Genomic DNA, 27,694 nt, shown 5'->3' with positions numbered 1-27,694 from the left:
CTGAGTTAATGATACAAACGATAACAAAATAACGCTGAAAACCGATAAAAACCCTGAAAACCAGACATTTCACACCTGAGCCTCAACTCTCGCGGCCCGGTACCAAACGACTCACGGACCGGTACCGGTCCGAGGCCCGAGGGTTGGGGACCGCTGAACTACAGTATATGTTAGCTCTAAATTTTTCTTCTGTACCTTCCTAAATGGGCTTAGAATAGAGAAATGCTTTTCACTAATCCTGAGCATAAATGTCAGTGTAATTTTGGACATTAAGTGTTTTCTTTGAAATGTTGTTTCCAGGATGGAACGATTGTACACGATACATCTTTAATGACTTTATAAAACAAAACAAACAAGTTTGAATTTATTTTAGATTTTCTATCATTTACACAGGATCAACATTATTGTCAGGGTCCTGGGACTGGGCGACCCAGGATCCCTGGGCAGTCATGGACCTGTGTGTTATTATTATGTATTTTTGGTGTCGTTTCCCCTTCTCTGTGCGTGTACATATGTGTGTTTCTCTGTGCTGTGTTAGTCTGTGTCCCACTCATATGTTTAGGCGAGGTATGGGTGTGTATGTCTGCGGGTGTTCCTGGAGGATGGAGCTCGGCCACCTGCAGGCCTGAGGGGTGTGGCCCTGCGGAGGGACTGGCCACACCCGAAGCCACACACCTGCCGCTGATCAGGGCTCGTCGGGGGAGCTACTTAGGAGAGTCTTGGAGCTCCCACCGACGCGGGATCATTGAGTTATCTTACCAAGTCAGTGTGTGTTAGCGTAGGTCTGTGCTGTGCGTATATGCCCGCCGAGGGTTAGTGTTGACGGCTGCGTCTCTGGTTTCCCTACAGGAGGAGGAGTGGTCCGGAGAGGCAGCACGCACGGGGGTGCGGAAACACAACAGCGGGGAGCACGAGCACAGATATCGGAGGGAAGCACGCACACGGGGTTCGAGGGAGCAACGGGGAGTTATTGTATTTACAGCCTTTTCACTGTAAATAAAGAGCACTGTTTGCATCGCAGAGTCTGCGTTTTGGGTCCTCCTTTCCCCACATCCCCACGGTCTGCCAGCCAGACCGTGACAATTATACATGCAGGCTCTAATGTAACACCTCCACTAATATTTGGTTCGATGCTAGTTTGAGGTGATGTTGAAGTATTTGGAGGGAGCCTTCTTTATTATCCTATTTGCTTTGAGCAGTGGTCCAGTTCTGCTGGTAGCAGAACAGCCCCAGAACGTGATGCTGCCACCACCATGCTTGGCAGCTGTTCTCGACAGTGACAAGGATTTGACAGGGTCCTTACGTTTGACACCCTTACCTTTATCCTTCCAAAGATACTTCTTCTCAATGTGGCCAATCTTTGTCTGACAATAAAACTTGTCTGGAAAGTATTGATTTTGAAGCAGAGTCTTCTTTCTTGGGCTGTGCTCTCTTCATTCATGGTGACATAAATGGTAAATGGACTGATTCTTGCATTTTTCTACTCTACCTGAGCACCCAAAGCACTTTGAACAACATGCCCCTTCACCCATTCACACCTATTCATACAGGCACTGTTTTTAAATGTGTAACTGCTTTCTATCAAACATTCTCACACATTTATACTCCTATGAATGCATTGCAGAGCAACCTGGGCTACAGCCACCCTATACAAATATAAAACTTACTTTTACAGTGGTGGATGACGGTGGTGTTCCAGCAGTTTCCAATTGATGGCAGGCTTGAGGCTTGGTGGTTTCTGGATTGTGCCTGAGCATCCTAACCAATTTCCTGTCACTTGAGTGTGACAGTTTGGGTTCTTCCAGACTCAAACTGTCAAGTATGTTGAACTAATGATCATAGAGTTGTTTAGAAACAGCTTCCAGAGGCCTTCCTAACTTGTGTAAATCTACAGTTCTTTTTCTTAGATCTTTCTTAGACTTTCCTTTTTTTTTTTTTTTTTGCAGCTTATAGATTTCACTATGCAAAGTAAACTACACTTTGGCCCTCTCACCACAGTGTTAGACATGTAAATATACCTTCTGAAAGCATGGGGCTTTATGCCAGCCAGCAGTAGACTCTTGGATGACTGATGAAATGTCAATAAAGAAAATTAAAAGGTTCTTGTTGCCTCAGTGCAGATCGTGCAGCAGGCACCAATCAAAACCCTGGATCAAATTTTTACCTTCTTCCCCGACATCTTGATTATTTCTGCTTCTTCTTTTTTACAGATGCACTCTGAGTTTTCAGAGCTTACCTGACAGCGGTGGTGTGTGTGAGCACAAAAGTTGATTTGCACCATTGTGACATTAGTGCAGGTACCAGTCTACTGAATTTACAACTACAAAGTGTTCAGCGCGTGTCCTGCCTCCTGCACGCTCTACCCAGATGGCACTGTAGCCTAAACCAAAAAGAATCCTCCCAGTAGTGAGAAGTTGAATGACAGGAAAAGTCCTTTCCTGTGCGATACATTTTAGAACAAGAAACTTTGGACAATGACGGTTCTCCTGACATTTACCAGTGAAAACACAAGTAACTGCCAGCATGGAGGCTTTTCTGAGTTTCTAAAGGTATAAAATGAATATGAGTGAACATAAATGTCTAATGCAAAACCTTAAAATGTTTCATTTTTTTTACACTTACTTAGCAATAGAAGGTTCATTTCCTCTGATAGTTTTGTAGTTCTGTATTTTTTAATCATTTAAGTCTGGTAAGGATTATAAATGTCATCCTTGAAAGCATGAAATTCCAGTTCAGTGAAACAATCCTTTTTTTCTCCTTCCCCTCTCATTGCAACATTTTTTTCCAAAACAACACAACACAATAATAAGATTACAACACTGAGTGTGTGAGGATCTAGGAAGCAATGCCCAGATCCTGTGTAGCCGTGTGTAGGCAAAAATGCAGCCCACACACACACACGCGCACACACACACACACTTTCTCTCTGTTTTTCCCTTTGTTTTCTCCTCTTATGGAGCTTGGTAATTTTAGCAAGAAACTGAAAACATGTAACCACTTAGATTCATCTCACCACTAAATGAAAAAAAATCTCTTTTTTCTTTTCTTTTCATTTTTTATTCTTATCATTTTCCATTTCTTTTATTTTCCTGTTTTCTGTTGTTCTCCATCTTTTTTACAACAACAGAAGAAGAAAGCAAAGTACAGCTGTAACTTTAATGGTAACAGTACAGGCAGCAGATGGGGTGAAAGGAGCATTGAGTGGAAGTTATTCAAAGTAAACATGATAATGATTCTTTTATTCTGTTGTTTAATTGTATGCAAATCTTCTGAGGGCATCTTATAGAGGGTCAGTAGAATATTGATCCATACTCCTCCACCCCCAGACCCCTGCTCTCTGACTCCTGCTCCTTCCTCTTTCCTCTCTTCCTTCAGTGGCAGACAGAGCTGTGAAAATCAATGGGGAAAGTGTCCTGAAACAGCTGATCTAGAAGCCATCTGGTCCTCATATTCCTCCGAGACGAGCCGCAGGTCTCCAGAGATGAGACACGCGGAGAAGAAGCGGGGACAGAGCAAGAAGACGCACAAGCGCACAAGGCAAGTGTTAACTGGACGCCACGTAAATCCTCACTATGTGGCTGTTACATAAGAGAACAGGTGGAAGCAATCTAAGCTTATTTCAGGAACATTTGATCTGGCCCTTCACTCATTTAGCTGTGGGATGAGCATGAAATCGATTTAGTGGAAAATAACCTGCTCTACTGGGATTTTGATTTTGCACTATTCTGTCCTACCACGACTTAGATGAACACGTTCAAGTAATTTTGCATGATGTTCTTGTTTCAGCACACTGCCTGTCAGTTTCAGATCATTCATGACTCCTTCTTTATCATAGCCAATCTTTCCATCCATGTGTCAAATTTCTGAACTTTAGTGACCTCAGCGTTATTTATTAAGGCTGATTATCAATCTGTCACATTTACATGCAGTCAGGGGGGCAAGGGGGGGCAAAAGGGGAGCGGGGGGGGGGCAACTGCCCCTCCAGTAAAGCCCCCTCTTTACAAGTTAAAATACTTGTGAAAACGAATTGTTTATTTGTTATAAAAGTGTTTTTGTGGATATTTTATTTTGCCTCCATTTACATATGGAGAGATTTTTACATACTTCTCTGAAGTGGTATATGCCACCCTCCCTAGACATCTTGGCCCTCCTTTGCACCAAATTTTCTAGATCCGCCACTGCCAGCAGTTACTCTCATTTGTCACAGTAGCTAGAGAAGAAGGAAAGTGGGAGAGAAGCAGAGGAACTGACGGGAGGTAAGTGATGGAAAAACAAAGAAAGAAATTAAGCAGAGAAGAGAGGAAGGATGTGACAAAAGATCCAATCATCCTGTGAGAAAAACTGCCCACAGAGGTTTTATAAAACGGTGCTCCCCATCAAACACTTTCAGAGCGTGGAAATTATTTCTGCCATCTGATCCTTTAAAAGCCTATAACAAGTCAAGCGGATCCCGTCTGTCGGATCCTGAAGCCTGAAGACAGACAGTTACTTCAGTTTTCAATAGTAATAATAAAAAAAAAGTTAGTCGTATCAAATAGATCACAATGAACATTAGACACAGAAACAGTAAAAAGCTATTTATATTTGATTATGTTTTTTTTTCTCTCTAAGCCCTAATATTAACAAAATGATGCTTTCAGAGCCTTCACGACTCATTTTTATGAATATTACGTTTATTTTAAATAAGTCTCTATTTTATTTATCAAATTTGGTTTGATTTCTCTAAATCTATCTCCACAGGGTACTGCTTGCTCCAGCATATTGTTTCAGAAGTTATTTACATATAATTTGCACTATTCAGACCCAACTAGAACAATTTGGTGGAGGAGTGGCCTCAGGTTCACCTGAAGCCAATCAGAATACTGCATACTGAATAATATTTAAAGCAAGCAATGGCTGCAGCTGGGTAAAGAGGTTTGCATAATGGTTTTATGGAGTCTCATCCAGTCTTATGTTCAGGACCTGATGTTGCACAGGTGAGACTTATAGAGGAGGTATGGATGCACCACGTGCTTCAAAAGCTGCATATTCTCCTGTAATCACTCAATCAAGAAAATATCTTAGGAAGGGAAACTGAACTGTAGAGTGCAGGCAAATTTATTTTTGAAGAAGTGGGTGTTAAACTGGGAAGGTTATATTTATTGTGTGAAAAAAAGTGTAAAATGTAGCTTTATTTTAACTAAAAAAAACAACAACATGTAAACTGATCAGGTGGGTGGATGGCGCTGAGCTCTCCCCTCTGCATCAGTGCTCTCTGTGTAGACGTCGCCACGTGAAAACCACATGGAAGCTTCTCTGCGGTGAAGCTGTAACACCACCAAAGAAAAGAACAAACACACACATTTTTATTTTCACACCTCATCCCATTGCTCATGCTACTTCCACTTCTTTCTGCAGTTTCATAGGGCGGCTTACATTATTTTGTCACTGTTTCCTCGCAGCGGCGGTGGCTTCTCTCGTTTCTCTCCTCGCTGCTTGTGCAGTCTGTAATAACTGAGAGTGGAATGCTGGCGCTTTTATATAGGCCTCTAAAAATAACTCACCCCTCACTTCCATCTACAGCCGGAATGACAGCCCGCTCCAGCCAATAGCGACTCTGAATCCCCTGAACGCTCCGCCCCTCTCACTCTTTCTCCTCGCCTCCTTAATTGGACGCCAGTGACATCATCAACCCTATTTACCTTATAAGGTCACGCATGAAATTGACTGACAGGTGGCTCCTCCTCTGCTCCCCTCCCCTCTCGCACCGGTCGCTTGGAATTGCAGCGGGGTCCAGTCTGCTGCTGGAGGAGCAAACCTGGCAACCTGGCAGCTTGTACTGAGACCGATTGGCAATCTGGCAATGCGGAAATAGATCTGGCACCCCCCAAGCCAGGACTGAGGAGAGAGGCGTGACAGAGCGAGCGGAGAGGAGACGGGATAGCACTGACAGAGATCAAATTATCAACTCTTCTTTCCCTCTCAGCTTTTTGTTTTTCTTTTTTTCATCAAAGTGTTCAGGTGCGCTCATCCGCACCAGATTTGGGCTTTTTTTTACATTTTTGTTTTGTTTTTGGGGGTTTTTGTTTTCTAAAATTTGTTTCTTTAATCTGTCAAGTGTGAGGAGAAGAACGAAGAAGTGCGTTTCTATCGTTTGGATTCTGGACTTCTTTACTGACTTCTTCTTTTTTTTCTTTTTTTTCGAGCATGGATGTGTTGGCGAATTACAGTATTTTCCAGGAACTCCAACTCGTCCACGACACTGGTTATTTCTCTGCGATGCCTTCCCTGGAGGAGAACTGGCAGCAGGTCAGAGACGATGCGTTTTTCTCGTCTTTTCCGGGAAACTGACGGGCTTAGAAACTGGGATGCGTGCGCTGGGTTGCTGTTTTCCGCGTGTGCCTGTAGTGTTTTGCACCAGCGGAGCGCTCATGAGCGCCAGCGAAAGCCCCGTGTAGTTGCGTCTTTTTTTTCTCTGCCCACATGGAACACGGCGAGGTTCGCTGACAGGAGAAAACACGCACACGCATGGAAAACAGGCGCGGGTGGGGGGAATAAGCACGGAGCTTTACGCACTAATAGCTAAACAGTATCCCCCCAAAAATGCGTAAAAACCCTCTAGTCATACCAATGATCCCTTTCATTCCCTTTAACCACACTTTCGGCTTCATTAAAGCATCTTATTAACCATTTAAAAGCAGAAGCATGACGCTATCGCTCCGTGAAATCCACCGCTATGATTTTGAACTTAAATGGCTTAAATGTGAGAAACATGTGGCCACATCCAGGGTATGCATAGTGCCAACGTTTGAATGCTGTGGATGAAACTCTGAAAGTGAAAAATGCCGCTTCCGTCTAATTTTGCTTGTAGTTTTGGTGATGATAGTTTTTTTCCACGAGGCAGAGAGAAAGGGATCGGCGTTCAGTTTGTCAGATGAAAAGCAGATGAGGATGCTTTTAAAGTTACTCCAGTGTTGTTTTTAACGCTAGACTGAAAAGTCTGAGCGCTCTTATGTAGTTTTAAAATTAACCTTTTTTTGGTAACTTTACTGGGAAACCTTGATTGATCTGCGCTGTTGTAGAATGTGTAGAATGTAACTGACAGGGTCAGACGCGAAGTGAAGGTGAAAGTGAAATTTGTGTCTTTGCAGTCTGAGCCCATGATGGAACATTTAAGTGTCTGAATCCGAGAGCGTGATGCCGATGCTGATGTGATCGATAGATCAGATATGTTTGGACTAACACGCACACACACACACACTGGAGGAGAGAGAGGGGAGCTGTGGAAAATGGACACATGCTTAATAGCAAGTGACTTGATCTTAAATAATATATCCACATCTGCCACTGTTTGTTTGCAGATAATCCTGTTGAATTATACATTAAGCACGTCACCCTCTATAGAACATACAGTGGACCCTTCATGCGAGCCCGCAGACTATTTTATAACATTTTTATTCAAATGTAAAATCTTCATTTTAATGGCATGAATCAGATAAAGCGCGATTTTCTCTGTACGTACAGCCACGCGAGTTTTGTGGTCTGTGGGTCCAGATGTACCACATCTTTCATTTTTTCTGTTTCACACACAGAGGCGATGTTTAAAAGGCTAAGCAACACAGTATATCGTATGGGTCATGTTTTATGATTTGCTAACCAATCACAGGGTGATATTTTCACTTAAGTTTTCCCTGCTTGAACTTGAGAAATGGAAATATCTGTTAATTGGAATCCGCCTTACAGCCTCTTGTAAGTGTGTGGGTGCCTTTATATGAAATCTAATGTTCAGTAAATCAGTCCATCAAAAATCCCCCAGTGGATCCCTGCATGGCACAGTCCACTCCGACAATGCTGGATTGCTCTGTTTCATGTATTTGAGTAGTAGAACCATGATAATTCCCACGGTGCTGAATAAAGCCCAAACTGCGGTTCTCCTCTATGACTGTCTTACTGACACAAATTCACAATGTCTCATCCTATTTTTAGTGCAAACAGCACACACTTCCAGCCACAGTAACCTATTTTTTCTGTCTGTTATATGTTAATTGATTAAGAGTGTTGAGGAGGAAAACTAATTAGGACTAGTCTGGTGAGTTGGAGCAGTCTTTATTCCTGTTTGCTGTCCAGGACACCATGTCTTGGACACCTGAGTTATTGATTTTCTTGCAAATTTTTACTTGGAGATCTGGGGAAAAAAATAAAAAATAAAGGTTAATACATACATAAAACACACACACACACACACACACACACACACACACACACACACACACACACACACACACACACACACACACACACACAGCTACTCCACAGCAACAAAAGCAATACCATCTAGGTAAATAAAATAGTTGCCACACAAAAAGAGCTGACGCTGCCCTCTGCTGAGCAGTTTTACCCCCCCCCCCTCACTGTACTTCACACTGGGGTAAAATTTGTACTGGTTGTTGTTCTTTGCCATTGAAGTGTATGTGGTGTCTTCATACCAAAAATCATAGTTACATGTTCGTTCTTGTGTTACAAACTGAGCATTCGAAAGTCCTTAACTGTACGTGCAAAGTAATGCACACAGTAATCAGGTTAATTAGGGTAATCAAGAGATTTTTTTAAAGCTTTTCCAAGACAGAAGCGCTAACTTGATGCTAAATGCAACAGAAATGTAGTCATTCATTACTTAGCTTACAAGACGTGTAGAAGACTCAAAGCCTTTCGTAGGTCAGCCACTTCATATCTACAGTATTACTGAGCCAGTCTAAAGCAGGCTCTTCTAATTAACTCGCTCCTGTTATGGCTAGTTAGCTTTGAGCAACTTCCTGCCAATCAGCAGGACTGGTTAGTAATAACATGTAAATTAATCAGTAGGTTTTCTTTCTTTTTTTGCAGTGATTGTTCCAAACATGCTTAGCCTAGCCTATCACCAATACTTAAGGCAAAGTTGCCTTCCAAGTTATCAAAGTTATAACATGTACTTTTAAATACTGAAGTCTCTTGTAGTTAATGAGCAAATAGCAAGCTACATAGCATAGGGCTACTTTTTGACGTACAAAGCAGTTGCTGTAGTTTTCTTAGTAGGGACATTTTAAATGAAAAGAAGGCTAACTTCAAGCTTTTCTTTGGGTGGAAGCTAGCAGTTTTCACCTGCTCACAGTGTTGGTGCTAAGCTATGCTAGCAACCTCCCTGACCTCTCTCTACACAGAACACACAGAAACAATTGCAAATACTATTTTATGCCTCCAGGTAAGACATTCAAACAGCATCCAAAATATTAAGAATTTATTTACTTACCCTGCGACTGTTTAGCCGTACAAACTCCCCAAGACAAGAACTAACAGACTTAAAAACTCCTTTGTCCCACACGCCATCAAACTGTTTAACTCCTCTCTGGAGGGGAGAGGGAGGGGAAACAGGAGGACAAAGGAGGGGGGAACAACTAAGCTGTAGTGCCTCTGCACCTCACTGTACAACACCTTGTGCAATACTTTTTGTAAATAGTCAACAGTGCAATAGACTCAATACTTGAAATGTGCAATTCACTTGTATTTTTATTTTTTATTCCTATTTATTCTATTTATCCCCTTTGTATATTTTATTTATATTTGTCTCTGTATTTATATATGTGTGTGTGTGTGTATATATATATATATATATAACAATTCTGTAACTGTAACTTCGGTCGTTGCTGTGCTTTTTGGAAGTCGAATTTCCCAGAGGAACCCACCCGAGGGATTAATAAAGTTCTATCTTATCTCTTATCTTATCTTAAACAGCTGAATGTGAGAGTTCATTTACATCAGAGGGAGCGTTTTTGATTGAAAACTCAGTTTTCATTGTGGAAAGTGCTGGGTGATTATGGATGGAAGGCCAAAGCTTTGAAAGAGGGAGGAAAAAAAATGTAAATGTGTTTTTGTCGAATTTATCTGCACAAGTGGCGACGCAGAGGGGAGAAAGACAAACATACACACACATAAACCAGGCACACCCACGTTTTTTTTTTCCTACTCTTGTTCCTTCTGTCTTCTTCTATCCCCTTATTCACTCCATCACACACACACACACACACACACACACACTCACACACACACACGCTTGGCTGGCATGCACTAATGGAAAGCTGTGGTCTGGCAGGACTCATCCCGCCACTTTCGACAGTAATTGGCCGTTTGCTGTCAGATGGACGGAACAACACACACGCACAGACACACACTCAGGCAAACAACACACACAAGGAAGCAGATTTGTGGATGTCATTTATCTTTCCTGACTGTCCCTGTTCCTGGTCTTTGTTTCCTCATACAGGCCTCTTTTATCAGGCTCTTTGCATCATGGCTAAACATGTGGAAAACACACTCTCGCTCTCTCTCTCCTGCCTATCCGCCTTAGTGCCTCTGACAGTATTGAGCCCATGGTCTGTGTGTAATTGCTGCATCTTTGCAGGTTTGGGATGATGTGATGGGCTTTGGGGATTTGTGAGTGTGTGCTGAGTGGCTCAAGGATCAAATAGCAAATGCAGGCTCCCCAATTAGATGTAATCCATTTATTTCAAAGCAAGGCTACTCCAAAATCTGATGAATGAGGGGGAAAATGGACACAGTGAGAAAAGAGGGACGACGAAACTGAACCCTGGAGCAGACGTTTAGGTTTCATGTGGTTGCTGTAAATCTGCGTTTACAGTCTAATACGCTATGTCGACAATCTTTGCAGGTGTTGAGCCTATTCCAACGCCCAACGGTGCTTTTAACTGGCCGACTCGCACGGTCTCTTTCTCATCTCATCCCTTAGTTTACATGCTCTGTGTGGCCATAATTCCTTTCAGGCTGATTGATTTATTTGCTGTGGTACCATTACAGCACTATGCTGGCCCAGCAAGCTCAGTGTCACTGAGATACAGTGTCTCCATTAGGCCAGCCTACAACCCTGTATCCTTTTCAGGAATGCTGTCTGCCAGTGTTGTGCCTATGTGTGTGTAGATTTAACCATGAAACAGCTCTGGCCAATCAGTCGGTGCCTTTTCAGAATGAATCCTCAGAAATCTAATCTTTCATATTGCTTGCCTTAATATGAAATAATAAAATTCAGAAGCAGAGATTCAAATCATAAAATGTATTAGCACTACTCGTGAACATCAAAACTCACGCCAGTAATAATTGACCGACTCGGCTCAAAAACTTGTCTTTCTCCTCATCTTCTTGGTAACCTGTTAATCTACTGCATGGACCATTACATGAACCCCTTTTTCTGTCTATGTCTCTTTCTCACTCCCATTTTTGTCTCTCTGTGTCTGCCCGTGGCTTGGGGCAGGCCCGGGGAAGTTTGACAAGATAATGAATTGCCATGCATGCTGCAGTTTTTCACATTTCACAGCCCAGTAACTCTGTATGTGGCGGTGGAGGAAAGAATGGAGGGGACGGAGGGGCAGCGAGACACGGAGTGAGAGGAAAGGATGAGAGAGACACCAGAAGACAGATAAAGTGAATAAAGGCAGATGAAAGTTAGTCAGAGAGAAGAGAAGATGTTTGTCCATCGCCTTTCTGCTCTCATCTTCTTTTTGCCCGTGTCATTTCCCGGCATGTGTTAATGCAGACACACTCACACACACACACACACACACACACACACACACACACACACACACACACACACACACACACACACACACACACACACACACACAGTTATGTAATTGTATGTGGAACACAGCTGCTTCCTCATGGTCGCAAAAAGAAGATGGGTGAGGAAAAAAAACAAAGGAATGAAGAGAAAAAGAAAGAGACAGCAGAACAGAGAAATGTAGCCGTGGCTTGTGTAATGCCTGATTCAAATGTCGGAAAATCAACTTTTTAAACAAAGCCACTTAAAACTGAATTGATAAGTTCTATTCAATTCAGTTTTATTTATAAAGCGACAAATGACAAGAACAGTCACCGCAAGATGCTTTATATTGTAAGATAAAGACTTTAGAATAATACAGATACATTGATGAGCCCCTATGAGTAAGCACTTGGTGACAGTGGGAAGGAAGAACTCCCGTTTAACAGGAAGAAGCCTCTAGCACAGGTTCAGGAAGAGACAGTCATCTCTAATAACCGGCTGGGGGAGTTAGAGGAGGGAGACACACTGGAAGAGTGCCAGAGATGAAGAATAAAAATTGTGATGTCTTGGTTTCAGCTTTTAATGCATAATATTAGTTAATGTTCTTTTATCCTTACAGTTCATCCCTTTCAGTTCTTTTTCTCTTTTTAGGCTATGCTTACTTATTAACACATCTTAACCGGACAGTGTTTTGCTGTTCATACAGCATCCATCCTTTAGTCTAGAGGGAAACAGATCAGACATTATGATCACGTGCCTAACATTGTGTTAGTCCCCCTTTTTGCTGCCAAAACACCTCAGACTCTGTAAGGCATGGACTCCACTAGACCAGTGAAGGTGTGCTGTGGTACACCAAAATGTTAGCAACAGATTCTTTAAGTCCTGTAATTTGTAATCTCATATCCCAATATAAGAATTCTATCGTCCCGATAACGATATAAATCACAAAAATGTAACATTTTCTGTAAATTCTGTGAATCTCGGGCAGCTCGGAAGTGTTTCCAGCTGGGCGTCGTGTAGCTGGAGTCGAGTGTTTTAACCGATGCATGAAACAATACATTTTTAGACATAAGTTGTAACGGCCGCCGTTTTCTTTGTGAGTATTTATTACACGGCGTGCTGCGGGGAAAAGCCTGTTCTAACGTTTGAGTCTAAGGTCTATTTTTTAGCACCTGGCGGCTCTTTTTTACTTCTCATCCGTAAAAAATCTGGTCTTTCACGTGATTCAGTTTATTTTGAAAAGTCTCAACATGATCTTGAGCTTTATTGTGAAAGGTTTATGTGGAACATAAACAAGCGGACACGCAATGGTTTTACCGTCGTTGTTGCTAACCACAACGCATAAAAACAGGCGCTTGTCTGTTAGTAGTGTGGTTATATAAAATATAAGAGAAAGAGAGAACTTTAAGAAATAAATATAGCCACTACAGTGACCATCAAAACCATGAAAAAATATTGCCGTAAACAGTTTATTTTGCGACACCACGAAACAAATGATAGCATAAAATGAAATGATAGACGTTTTTATATCGTCATCCGATATATATTGTTATATCGAACAGCCCTAGGTACATGGTCTGCAGAAATGCTTAGGTAGGTGGTACATATCAAAGTAACACCCACATGGATGGCAGGACCCAAGGGTTCCCAGCAGAATATTGCCCAAAGTATCACACTGCCTCTGCCTGCTTGCCTTCTTTCTATACTGTGTCCTGGTCCCAGGAAAGAAACACACTTGCTCTCGGCTTTCCATATGATGCAAAAGAAAACATGATTCATCAGATCACGCCGCCTTCTTTCATTGCTCCGTGGTCCAGTGTTGATGCTCAAGTGCCCAATGTTGGTGTTTTCAGTGGCCAGCTTGGGCATCATGACTGGTCTGTGACTATTCAACCCCATAAGCAACAAACTGTGATCCACTGTGTATTCTGATGCCTTTCTGTCAGAACCAGCATCACCTTTTTCGACAGCTTGAGCTACAGTAGCTCATCTATTGAATCGGTCGGTACAGCCTTCACTCCTCACGTGCACCAGTGAGCCTTGTGTCACCAGTAGGTCCAGGTGTACACTCTTCCAGTTCCAGTAGACCCGACCAGAATTCTTCTGTGATGGAAGATTGTGTTACTGGAAATTAAACCAAAAGCAGCTGTGTCTTCCACGATATATAAAACGCGATCGCTCCAGCTGAATTGTGTTAGTGCTTCTGTCAATTTTCATACATCTCTTACACTTCTTTTTTTGACACCTTTGCTGATATTGTAGCTGTCAGAAATATTTCACATCTGCAGCTACAACTTTTAGAAGCACCAGACTTCATCGTGTTAATGCGAGTGTTTCCATTCCTAACTGAAACTTGCCATGCTTAGACTGATTGGCAGAAGCCCTGTTTGTCTTCGTTTTTCATCCTGGCGATAGTCTAGGCTGACCTACTATTAGCCCTCTGCATGCTGGGTTGGACTACCCGGGAACTTTATGGTACAGCGGCTGTGTCTGTTTGCGTAGGTATTTGCCTATGCAGAAGAGTTGCTTGCAGTCCTCCAAAAAACCTACAGTGCGTAGCTCGGCATAGATGATGCTGTGCGTTTGGGTGAAGTGCTGATTGGGTGAAAAAGTGACACTTTTCAATGATTAAAATGAACCCCACTATGAAATTCTGACATATTCACAATTAGGAAGTAGTTGCAGATATTACAATCCAGTGACCGGCACAAATCAGAGAAGCATTTAAGGCTGTAACAGTAAACAGAGGCATTGAGACACAAGCACGCTGCTCCACTTCTTACAGTGTGGAAGCTGGTGCCAATTCTGCCTTCAATATGAGCCGCTCTAATCACTGCATTCATTCACTTTCTTTTTTATCGTGCTCCAAACACACACAGTTATTGTCTTTTCCTCATAATTTGAAATCACTCGAGTCAAATGCACACACACACACACACACACACACACATAGGCACTTGCCCGGGAACCCATAATTCAGTAAGTGAATAAGGCATTCAGTCTACGGTGGCAGAGATTAGATAAGAAAGTGAGCAGTCAGACTGCCGCGGCAGGAAAGCAGAACAAATGAACTGCACTCGTGATGGAGAGAGCTTATACTGTGAAAGCCATAGCCCTGATCTTTCAAGATGAGTGGTTTTCTATGGAGGGCAACTCTCCAGCAGTATTCACCATGGAGCGCGATTACTACAGTTTACAAGGAGATTTACCCATTCATATCTTCATGCTTCAAGCACACAGTGGGAATGTGCTATTGTGTAGTGAATCATCCTATTATATGTCATGTGTTGCATATATATCGATTTCCCACTTGCTTTTTTGTGGTATTTTAGGATCGGTTCTTGTCTGCCGCACTACCTGCCTTCAGATCTGAAGAGCTATCGGTTTCGTGTGGCTCTGGTGGAGAGAGCACTGGAAGCAGTGGGAGAATGGGTGCTAAGATGCTACAAAACGCTCTGCAGCACTGAAGGTGCTAAGCCTGGGAACAGCCTGCGATTTATAACCATTTAAATTCTATATAATTGTGTTCTGTAGGACATCAGAACTAAAAAGAAACAAAAAAAAAAAACCAGAAGCTGTTTATTTAAATAGACCCCATCGAAATAACTGATGATGTTGTGTCTGGTTCCCATTGCCTTCTTTTAATTATAGCTTGATTTGACACCTGAAAAGTTTATGACTCCATCCTCAGTAACTGACAGCGCTGTTATCTTTCAATAAGCAGATTTTTACATTAGAAAAATATGTCAGTTTAATTGCAAAGCAGCTCTTTCTGTCAGATGTTTAAATGGATTACAGGATACAGTGTATCGCAATAATTACAGTAAGCAGGTCTGTTTTTTTTTAGCTTCTCTCCTTTTAGAATGGAGTTTGTAGATAAATGCACTTGTATTCGGGACGTTATTGGAAAATAAAAAAACCCAGGCGTGTCTGATTTTATCCGCTTTTCTTAAGAGAAGTCCTCGTGGTGATCACAGGCTGAGCTCGGGTGAGACGCACTGTCATACGCACACACACACAGACACACACACACACACACAGGTGTGTTGTATTGTGTATGTGTTTGTGTCTCCACATCCTGCTGAGCTAGTGTTTGCAGACCAATTGGCTCAGGGATAAAGACTTGTGACCTGGCATCCATCCAGGCCTCTTATTCTCTACTCAGCCATCTCTCTTTCTCTCTCTCTGCCCACCTCCCTCCTTTACTGCTCCCCCCGTTGTCTTCCAGACGCCTCTTTGTTTATGCACATTTTGAATTTGCACATTTAAAATGGAAGTGCGATGCTAGGAATTCGAGGAAATGCCTCACTTGCCTCGCTGGACCGAGGTGGAAAAGTTGATCAAGTTGTCATATAAAGGCAGACAGAAACCTATTTTTCCAAATAAACAATGACACTGTAGGGCCGGCTTCCTCTTCCCCCTTTGTTCTTCTGGGTTTTTTTTCTCATTTATTACTACAAAAGTGGAACATTGGTAGAAATCCCAAAAAGGGCAGCTAACAAAAACATGCCGTGTTTGGCCAGAAACATCTTTCGTGCACTGAAAGCAGCAGCACTGAAATGTCATGATGTTCCAGAAGTGCTGCTGCAGCTCTTTTATAATGTGATTTTCTGGGAGTCTCCCTTTTATTTTAGCCAATAAATGCACAAAATGTAAAATTTTACTTTTACCTGGATGGCACTATTTTCCAGATTTGTTAAGCTTTGCAAGCTTTTCATTTCTTTTTAGTTTCTAGCCTTTAGTTTGTACTTAACCATCAGCCACCTGGGTGCTCACATGCAGTGAGTGTGCGTTTGTGTTTGGGCAATGACATCATTCGTAGTGTGCAGAGGATGTTGACAGTGGCTGAGGAAATGAGTGTATGTGTGTGCTAGCTTGCCAAGGCCAACAGCTGGCAGTACACCATCCAGGAAGGACTTACACATGCATGCATCGCCATTGATTTCACAAAGATTTCATATAATAGAGTGAAGACCAAACTATGGCTTTTAAATGTGCCAGTAGATTTTTTATTAAATTGTAACTCAGTCTGTTAGTTAAAAAAAACCTAACAATTCATGAAGTTATGCAAGAAAAGAATTCTCACTTTGGGCCCAAAATGTTCCAAATGTTGGGCAACGATAAGAAAATGAAATATCGCGATAGAATATGGGTAAAACGCGCAGTGCCTTTGTTTTTATACGCACATGGCGGAAAAAGCATGACGACGATGGAGAATGAGAAGGGCAAAAGCGGATCGTTGAATGAAACGGATGAACCAGAACTGGTTTGTAAAAATGCTGCAACTTCAGTGGTGTGGAACTGGTTTAGCTTTCGTCTGTCAAATACACAACAAAGCACATTTTTGGTAGAGCGTGCTAGCGGGCCGTCGTTATTACCGTGTTGTTTGGAAAATACGGCACATTTAAAATCAATCCTTTGATTTTTCTGAAAGTCGACAGAGCCCCTTATAATCCCGTGTGCCTTATGTATGAATTCTGGTTGTGTTTACTGACCTCGAAACGAGTTTATGTACACGGCGCTCAGCAATCTGTCAAATGTTTTAGTACGACTTTGCTAAGCTATGAAACCGCACCGCTTGATGGATTGTCGGAGCATTACGGCTATCGTAGGCAGGAGCCTCGCGGAGTGATACGTACTGTGCTTCAACATAATATTACCGTATTGTGTGTGTATAACCTCTTTTTAAGTTTTGTGGATATTATACATGGTTATGCTGAGGATATGTCGGCCAGTTTCCACTGGAAATGCCTTTTGGTTAAACTGTCAGCAAGGAATTTGCATTTGCACTGTTAATTTTTATATAACTTTAATGCACATAAAAAACAGCTGCTTGTTTAAGTGAAAATACATTGATGGGTTTTTTTTTATTTCACTAATAAAGTTGTGGAGTTGTAAAGTATTTTGTCTAGTGTCAACTATATCGTCAGTTATATCGTTATCGCAAATTTTCAAATGTATATCGTGATAAATATTTTTGGTCACATCGCCCTGCTCTAGATGAGACCAGCAACACTTGTCTGAACCATTGATACACGACAGGATGGATCCATTATTTCAAGGCTCGTCAGGTTTTGTCCAGTTTTTGTTTTTAAGTTTTTAAGAATCGTAACCTCAGTTTCTTGTTCTTAGCTAACAGGAGTGGCACCTGGTGTGGTCTTTTGCTGCTATAGTCCATCTTCTTCAAAGTTTGACATGTTAAGTGTTGCTTGTAACAAGTTGCTATTTGAGTCGCTGTTGCCTTCCAAGCAGCTCGAAGAACTCTGGCATTGACAAGACGTTTTTACGCACTCTCAGTTACTCAAAAGATCATCAAAGATGGCCATTTGGCTCCAGCTTTGAGTATGTGTACTCCAGCAAGTTGAATTGTTTTATCTGACACTGAGGCATGAAACAGCTGGAACAATGGAGGAGCAATAACAGCAGAAGAAGAAGAAAGAAGAGTGTGCAGTCTTTTTATTTTACACAGAGACCACGAATTGCTGTTATTCCTATTGATTTTACTTCACTTCTCTGCACACCCCAAATCCCACCTACACCGGTGCATTGGTCTGACTACACATCAGTGTCTACTTATGGACCATATCAACACTTGTTTGCTTCTTTTCACAAGTGGACGGCTGCGATCCATGGCCATTTACACATTTGTCAGTCACGTGTCTTTAAGGTACCCAGCTGACCACTTATGTTCAAGGTCAAAGGGCACCATCCTCAGTTACTGTATGTGTCATATGTGTCATCAGTCAAGCTCTGAGACAGACTAGCAAAAAACTAAAAGTTTGAGAATAATGTACATGTGCAGGTTCATCCAGCTGTTGACATTTGAAGGAAAGTCCTTTGCAACAACCACCTTCGTTAAAGACAGATTATTCCCGACATCTTCTTGTTTGGGTTTCACCAGAACACATTAGAGTTCATCACATATCTCTTGAGTGATTGTGATAAACAACCATCCAACATTTGTTTGCTCCATATGAGGGTGGCTGGCAAAAATCACTAAAATAGTATATATGAATAGTAGAGCTGGGCGATATGAGATTTTTTCATATCACGATATGTTTTTTTCATTTCAGGCAATAACGATATCTATCACGATATAAGCCAAATAACTATATTTGTAAGATTTAAATGTGCCGTTGCTCACAAGTAAAATGTGAAATAATCAGCAGCTTGTTTTTATTTAAATATTTATTTCCCATAATAAGTTCAACAGGGTAGATGTACTTAAGGAACATGAGACTTTTTCAGATAAATAAAGGCAAATATTGCAAACTACACAAAAGGCAGCCACTAAAGCGTTTAAGTTTCAAAATAGAACAAACGAAACAGACTAAATTGTCAATTCCACTTAGAAACAAAATATTAATTCTAAAAATAAATCTTAGTTTGTTTTACAGAAGAACAGACAAAACTGACTAACTTTTGTCAATATCAAATAAACTGAGAACTAAAAGGAAATTCTCAATCTCTCCTTGTTGTATAGCTGAGCTTTTCAAACAGTTGTAACAGTTACTTTAGTCTGACAAAAGCCGAATGACGAATTAGCGCTTCCAGTCAGAGACTGAGGCTACGTCCACACGTACACGGGTATTTTTGAAAATGGAGATTTTCCGTTTTCGTTTTAAAAAATAATCCCGTCCACACATAAAGGCAGAAATGAAGGAAAACGCTGCTATGAACATGCCAAAGCAGCAGGTGGCGCTAGATTCCTAACCGTGCAGAAATGTTGGCCAATCAGAAGTCTAGAAGCCTCGGTGGGAAAAAGTAAACAAAGCTGCGGCATAGAAGCAGAACCGAGTCGTATGTGTGGAGGGACAGTAACTGTGTGTATACGTAAGCATTTAAACACTGCAGAGAGTAGAATTAACAGTAACAGTATTGTAGAAATTCATTTCACCGAAACAATAACGTGGCGCACAGTGTGACGCATGCACCAGTTTATTGTATTTCCAGACTTGCTTTCGGCACAATTTACAGTGCACGCTACTCTGTTTTTTGTCAGACTTGAAATAGCCGAAATACCTTCACACTACGGAACTTCTATGGCTCTTCCGCTCGACAATCTCTCCGGCATTGGAACCATCATCTGTTTTCTCTTCGGTCACGCTCGGTTGATTTTTCTAGTCGGCACACTCATTTCCTCCATTACGCGCTGGCTGCTTCCCAAACAAACACACGTGCGGCTTGGCACTTGTGCTGTACGTAACAAGTCACGCGACGTGACGCTGCGGCTGTGATTGGTTCGGCTCTGCACTACTTAGTTTGGATCGGCTGACCTTTTTTTTTTTTTTAATTTTTAATTTTATTTTAAGAGGACAAGAGCGGCGAGGTCTATCGCGATAGCTTAATTTCTCTATTGAGTAAAAGTTATATCGCGATACATATCGTTATCGTTCTATCGCCCAGCTCTAATGAATAGCACATTTATAGCAGGGCAACCTTTAGTCCAGATTAACAACATATATTTGAACATAATCTGAATAGAACTGTGATTTTTTTTAAACTAAATATTGAATAATTAGCGAACCCCACTTAAACCCACTGTTACAATGTGTATGTATGAGGTTTTTATTAAGGATTTCAGGCCATAATAAAGCATACCAGCACAACTCTGTCTGTGTGTGTGTGTGTGTGTGTGTGTGTGTGTGTGTGTGTGTGTGTGTGTGTGTGTGTGTGTGTGTGTGTGTGTGTAGGTATGACTGAGATGTCTGTGTTGAGGCTGAGACAGAGTTGAAGTGGGGACGGATCGTGCTGGGGTCTCAGTGCGCCTTTATGCATGCATGATTGGTGTGTGAGTGAGTGCGCAGAGCGGGACAGTAAATGGGTCAGATGCAGTGAGGGGGATGACCTTGGGAATTTGTCTTGTTTTTCTTCACGACTGTACTCTTTGTCTTGGGTTAGGGTTGGGGGTGTGGTGGGAGGTGAGACAACTCAGAAACAATAGATGCACCAGAGCCACGCAAAGCTGACTGAACTGTTTCCACAAAGCTGGAAACATGTCGACTGCGTAGAGCTGTGTGTTGTAGCATTGAGATTTCCTTTAACTTTGAGTACAGTGAAGAAGAGACACGGACCATCGTTTCACAAACTGAAGATGGGGTTTCTCATGTTGCCAGCAGTCTTGTTGTGCTGCAGTAAATCTAAACCCGGTCTCGTTCTCCCTCTACCTGCTTTGACTTTAAATTACAGCTAAATAAAACAAAATAAAGAAAACTGTGAGTACATGATTTCGATTTAATTTTAAAACAGCCGTTTTGGCTTTTTTTATTTCACATTTGCATCTTCTCAAAAACTACTGAACATGAACAAAAATCCAGACTAATCCATGTAAAATGTGTGAGTCATTAAGTTGATCTACGTTTTATTGTTACCATGTAATCATGTTTTGAATGATAATGTTTCAGTTTGGGACTAAAATATAACTGACTGGTTCATTTAGCAAAGCTTAATCATAGACTATCATAGATTGCATATAAATGATGGGCAAAGACTCGGTGATGTCAGCCCATTTGTTTGTGAACTTTGTGTATTATCAACAAATGCAAGCATGCTTGAGTAACAAGGCACATCCATAGACTGAATGGATGCATTGTCTGATCTGCTAATTTGTGCTAACGTATAAATAATGCTAGAAGAGCAAAAAATTTAATATTTGCACATATAACTCAAATTAGCAGCTTGCTAGCAACCAAAGCAATCAAAAGGAGGGTTGCTTTTTCATGCACCACTCTAAACCTCCAACCAGTTTCATGCTAGTAACTGCTAGCACACTCCACACTGAAGTTACCAAGGTGTTACAGACCAGTCTCCACGTCTGTGTCTTTAAGGCCTAAATCTCCACATACCAACCAATGTCAATTCAGCAAATATCAAAAGTAAATCTATTCATAATAGTGTTCAAACAACACCATTTTCAGTGTTTGTTAAAAATAGCAGGCGTTGAATCGGACCAGCTGTGCTGCTTTAAGTGGACAAATACTTTGTTGTCTGTTGTCTGGTGAAACACTGCAATGCTTGCTATAAGGGGATATGTGGGTCGCCTGCTATTTTAATCCACAATGTTGCCAGGAATACCTGGGGAAATAGACAAGTGCTGCAGTGTGTGTGTGTGAGTACATGTGTACCCAATCCATATACGGTATACATGTGCATGTAGGGGGCCAAGGACAGAGGAGAGACAGGCAGTTTATGTCTGAGAAAAGGTGTGGAATTAGAGGAAAGTCTCTTCATTTCTTCATTTTTAAAATGTGTCAAATAAGTTTACAGATGTTTTGATGATGTGCGTACATACTGGGAGAGTACCAGTGGTAAGGTTTTGGAAAATGAGCTTATTTTCACTGTTTTATGTTAATATAAGCTTTTCAGTTTGGGGCTGTTGGTCTGATTAATCATCAAACACTGAAAGTTAAAAAATAAAAGCATACTTTTTCTTTGCTTTTTTGTATAGATCAGTTAATCAGTGAATATATTCATTAATCAATCAATCTTATTTTAAAAAACTGAGTCTCACCAGTGCAGACCAGTGTGGCAGTACTACAAGGAGTTAGAGAGAAAACAGCTTGGAGCCAAAATTATGACCCAAGATGGATTTCCGATTCATACATGACCTCTGTTTCCATCCAGATCAAAGGAAAATTAACTTTGATGCCAACTGAAGACATGATGTGTGTGAGTGGAAGTGGGGGAAAGAGGGAAGACATCTGAATTATTCAGGGATGAACTGCAGGACACAGGAAAGTGGAGAAACGGAGTGTTTCTCTTTTACCCCCAAGACTTTGTAATATAGAGAGGATTTTATCGGCCTGGTCTGTAAACCACACACACACACATACACACACAGGCATGTATGAGTCATGCGTACACCCGTCTGGCTTTTCCAGCAAGGCCAATGAGATCAGTGACTACCTCAAAATACAAAAACCTCTGGAGGTAAAAAACAGAGACCCCAGTGAAGAAAAGAAAAAGTGTGATGACAGTAGCAGCTTCCCTGGAGTCATAAATGCACACACACACTCCCAATCTCATACATGTATCCTCCCTGATGGCTTTCTAGTGAAAAACTTTCCTCTACTATTAAACCTGTAGCAATAACGTTTATTGTTAAAGTAGCTGCCATGTAAAAGGGAAAAACATGAAATCAGTGCAGTATGGATAAACTACGTTCAGGTGTTTTTATTACCATTAAAGGCTCAGCAAAACAGTATTAATGCATATTTTTAATGCCTTAATCTCATCTGTGTTAAAAGGCAAACACCCATATGTAAATGCAAAATTAAAAAAAATCTTAACAGGTGCTGAATGAACAAAAAAAAAACAACAATCTATCAGAGCTCCAGCACTCCCAGTTACATATAAAATGTATTTAATATACTTTGGCAATAAGAAAGGATGTATTTACATGGACACATCTGTAGCAGGGATGCAAGTACTGCAGCATTAAGAAGGCTCTTCATTCTCCCAGGATGAGGTTTAAAATATCTTTTCAGTATCAGTGCAGAAAAGAAGGCTTCTCGTTCACAGTACCTGAACACAGAGGAGTAACGGGGGAAACTAAAAGCTGAGCGAAGAACCCTAACAAACCCCTGTGGGCACCAGGGCTCCCTGAATCGTTTGGGAAAATAATGTGAGTCACGATCTCAAAGGAACTCACCACCTGTGCCCTCCACACCCATCATTAAAACGCTTAATATGGAGTTGGTGTTTATGACACTTAACATCTGTGCTTTGTTTTATTCGAAAACCATCCCAAAGCAGAAATATTCAAGTTACAGCCAACGAGCAGAAGGCTGATACTGAAAACAACCCGAAAAGAGCTGAAAACAGTCATTCGCTACAACTGGTGCATTTAAAAAACGAAAGTAAAAACAGGAAAATGAAAAGTTTCCTCCGCCTGTCAGTGCAGTAAAAGCAGAATGGAAACACGCTGGATGTCTCGGCGTGGTAGGTGGTGGTTGCTCCGCTGTTGCAGCACTTTGGTGATTTTGGTTAATTTATGCGCTCTGGGATGAGATTCTGATAAAAATCTGTTTGGAGCTTCTTGAAGTCGTAACAGTTTTATAAATGATTCAGTGTGATAAGATGTATTGTTTTTGAAGCTCGTGGTGCCTTTAATCTATCCAGTCTGTTACCCCCCCGCTCACAGTTTGTGCTGTAATAAAGCAAAAACAACATCACGCTTTATGAAATTGTTTGACATCATGTTGGTGATTACATATTCAGGTTCAGACCAACTCAGCTACTAATCCTGATATCCTAAAGCACTCTCTTTGATATATTTACATTTAGCGCAGACAATGAAATGAAACAAGCGGAAAATAAAGGAAGGGATCAGCTGCTGTTGCGTCTTAATGGATTGACCCTTTCTGTGTATGAGGGTGTGTGTGTGTGTGTATGAGGGTGTGTGTGTGGTTTGATGGGATGGAGGAGGGATGATGTGGGGGATGAGGTCATAGTGTAGTGTGAGCATGCGTGACTCTTTGTGTGTGTGAAATAAAGGCGTCTGAAAGTGTGTGTGTGTGTATAAATGATGACTTCATTCGTTATGCATTTATTTATGATCAGTGTTAGGTGTGTGTGTGTGTGTGTGTGTGTGTGTGTGTGTGTGTGTGTGTGTGCGTGCGTGAGGGTGTGTGTGTGTTTACCACTTTGAAGGCTAAGAAAAAAAAGAACAAAGAGAATTTTCTAGTCTTATCGCAGCGATTTTGGACGCTGAGGTCACAACTTTATCACATTTTTATTTTACTCTGCTCAAATCAGATACGGTTGCTTAGGACACTTCTCACAAAACTTCAAAACACAAGGAAGATACTGCATGATTCCTCGTCCAATAATATGATGCATCACCTATTTCTGTTGTTTGCTGTTAAACAAAGGAAGTCACGATCACACGTCGCTTATGATGCTTATTGTGAATATAACATCTACGTGCCTGAAAGAAAAACTTGAGCTTTTTTCAGTTTTGCTTGAGCTTCTGTGCGTGAATAAAGACGTGAGAAAGCCCAAAACTGCAGTGTTGTGTGTCCAGTGTTGTGTGTGTTTATTGATTTTGATCAGCTGTTCACCGTTTACATTTCTATAAACTCATTTCAAGCTGAGATGAATCTGATAATTTGGGGATTTTGATATTTTCATGTTGTGAGTGATGCAAATCTAATTGGAACAATCTAGATGGTGGAACTAGTTTCTCAATTATTTTACATCCTGAAGGATGTGTTCACTTTGAATGGACCATACATGTTTATATAATCCTTTCATTTTGTTTTTTCACGTTGCAGCGAGCCTTGTCTGTATCGTCATATTTGATTGACTTTATGCTCTTTTTTAAGTTGTTGGCAGCAGTGCCACTATTAAAGTTTGCTTTTTCCATCAACAGTTCAGCATGTGAAAGCTAAGTGGGAACTCTGTTTTCCTCTGTTATCGAGCGTGAAGCGGCAGCATGTGTTTGCCAGGTGATGTCTGAGTCAGAGCACAGATGTGAACCCAGATGTGCTTTGCTTTATGAAAAGGACAGAAAGACAGTTTTGGATGAAAGACTTAACATTTTTGCAAACTAGAGGAGCGTTTGGAAGCGTGCTTAGGCTTCCATAACTTCGATTCTCAGAGTTTGGCTCTGGTTTTTCGATCAGAGTGTGCTGAAATCAGGGTAGCGACTTATGTCGAGATGGAGCGCTGCGTTACAAATACGCGCGCTCGGATTTTCCAGTCGGTTCGAGTGTTGACTTAAAGCTTCTCGCTCTCCTCCTCTTTCATCTGTAAACAGTTCAAACAGCATCATCGGCAGGTCAGTGGTGTTGTTGACTCGCTGGCGCTGATAGACATCAGCAATTCCTCTGCGCACTCCCCCTGTTAGCCTTGCTTTTATAAGTGCAAGGAAATGTGTGTCTAAGTAAACAGGGGAGCGGGTCTGTCTTCTCTACTTGTAGCAGTACTTCTAAACAGAACCCTCCTCCCTTTTCCCAGAAGATTAATTATAAAGGTTATAAAAGGGCAAACAATAGTCAGTCAGTCCTTTGAGATGATTGGCTCTTGGTGTCCAACTCGGCCAGTCGATTTGTGGCCACACAGAACAATTTTCTCTTATCCAGCTTTCCTGCAAATAGATGCTTCCCGGCAGCTGACTTTCAGCTGTGATTCCTGTAGATTTGTTTACAATGCAAACTACTGTTGGACTGCAGCTCCCACTGAGGTGAGAGCACAGCACTAACGCACACGTCAGCAACTGCGGAACAAGCACAAGTTTTACCCAGCCTTGCTTTTATAAGTGCAAGGAAATGTGTGTCTAAGTAAACAGGGGAGCGGGTCTGTCTTCTCTACTTGTAGCAGTACTTCTAAACAGAACCCTCCTCCCTTTTCCCAGAAGATTAATTATAAAGGTTATAAAAGGGCAAACAATAGTCAGTCAGTCCTTTGAGATGATTGGCTCTTGGTGTCCAGCTACATGAAATTGATATGAATACTGCTGATCTGTTTGTAAGATGGTTTATTTGTGTGTGTGTGTGTGTGTGTGTGTGTGTGTGTGTGTGTGTGTGTGTGTGTGTGTGTGTGTGTGTGTCTGAGGAATAAGCAGTCCTGTTAGGATCAAAGACTTTCTGTGAGGAGTGAGTTTAAAACTGTTCTTTTATAAGATGCAGACATGTTCAGTAGTGCAGGCATAAAGTAACAAAGTTATATGTTCTAATTCAGACATTGCAGAGCTGTTGATGTGACCTGGCTGAGTGCATCCAACTAATTTTCTGTGTGTGTGTTTTCTTTTGTTCTGCTCCCTCTCCTCCCATCTCTCGTCACGTCTTTGTTTCACTGATGTTCACCCTGCCGGCTGCTATTCTTTGGCCTTCACATCGCTCTGAGCAATGAAGATTAGCTTGACACATGGGACACACACACACACACACACACACACACACACACACACACACACACACACACACACACACACGATCGAGGGTCTTATAACAAGTTGTTAACCCCCATTTATAAGTGTGGCCTGCAAATCAGCTCAGTGAAAGGGAGTGTAATCCCTGCCGGACGATTTAATGGTAATCTCCATATCCTGAATAGATTACGTACACACACACACACATGCACGTTTGCAACGAGATACCTCCTTTTCATCCCGCACTTCTGTACTTTATTTACTCTTCCCCTTGCTCGTCTCTGTCTGTGTTTCGGGTTATTAAGAGTTTGGGATGTTTCTTTCTTCTTCCAGGCTGCTTGTCGTTGTGACGGTGTTCATAGAGTTTCAAACGGCACTGATGTCTTTTTATAGCACTTTTATAACCAACAGTACAGAAATGACAAGAAGCGTGTAAAGTCTTTGCTGTCAGCAGTCATGCGGAGGGCATCGATGACTTTTATGCATTTGATTGATTCAGCTTTATTTTTAGAATTATTACCATCTGCAAACTGTGACACAGTTTGCACGATCTCTCCAAACTCGGGATGACGCCAAAATTATAGTTTCCACTTTTACACAAGGGGCCATGAGTGCCCAAATCAATGCTCCAGATACACAACTGTGGTACCTTGTGTCATCAACTGTGTGAACTCGTGAGTGTATGCAAACTCTTGTATAAACAGAACAGTGTTTATGCATTAGAAGACTTCCAACATCTCTGTGTATTTAGGCTGAAATCAGGTCAACAAAAGACCCCCCAAGAAAGATGATCAAATGCAGCCTCTCATTGCGTTGGCACACTGGCTGGACTAACAAGGTTTGCTAGAATTACATGTCTGTTGGCAAGCACAGGGTCCTGGAAATAGATAACTTTGTGATGTTTAGAAGTGCTTTTATGAATAATTCCTAATTTATGTCATGTGATGTAATATAAAGGCTGACAAACAGACACACAGTCTCACTTCCATTACTTGAAAATATAATTGTTTAAAGGGCTCCAGAAGCAAAATGTTAATTACAGAGTTCTTGCTGTTAGTTCATTCAGTTCAGTTTCCTCCATCTTTTTCAGTCGGATTTCTGTGCTCTGACCTTCACGCATGCTGTTCTGTCAGCAGTTAGGAGGCTGTTGTTGGCCCTGCTGATACACACATACACATACAGTATACACCCAGCAATCATTAAAGGAATGTATTCCTCAGACTGCAGGCTGTCAGCAATATACCAGGAATACA

The 27,694-nt window shown here is 41.5% G+C and overlaps 1 protein-coding gene across 1 annotated transcript in view; it reads left to right on the top strand.

Annotated features, from left to right (window-relative positions):
• Positions 1-5,751: 5,751 nt before the first annotated feature.
• klf7b (Kruppel like factor 7b) overlaps positions 5,752-27,694 on the top strand; it is a 66,834-nt gene continuing 44,891 nt past the window's right edge. Inside the window, exon 1 of the mRNA XM_085384075.1 lies at positions 5,752-6,288. Within this exon, the coding sequence (XP_085240201.1) occupies positions 6,187-6,288 (102 nt within the window). The 5' untranslated portion in view covers positions 5,752-6,186. The remainder of the gene's footprint in view (positions 6,289-27,694) is intronic.

This window comes from Rhamphochromis longiceps, linkage group LG16 (genome assembly GCF_057381845.1).
Source record: "Rhamphochromis longiceps isolate RC_006_pf linkage group LG16, R_longiceps_female_GT1.1, whole genome shotgun sequence".
Classification (NCBI taxonomy): Eukaryota; Metazoa; Chordata; class Actinopteri; order Cichliformes; family Cichlidae; genus Rhamphochromis; species Rhamphochromis longiceps.
Note: the sequence above shows the minus strand (reverse complement) of the source record. Positions and strands in the feature narration are given on the sequence as shown.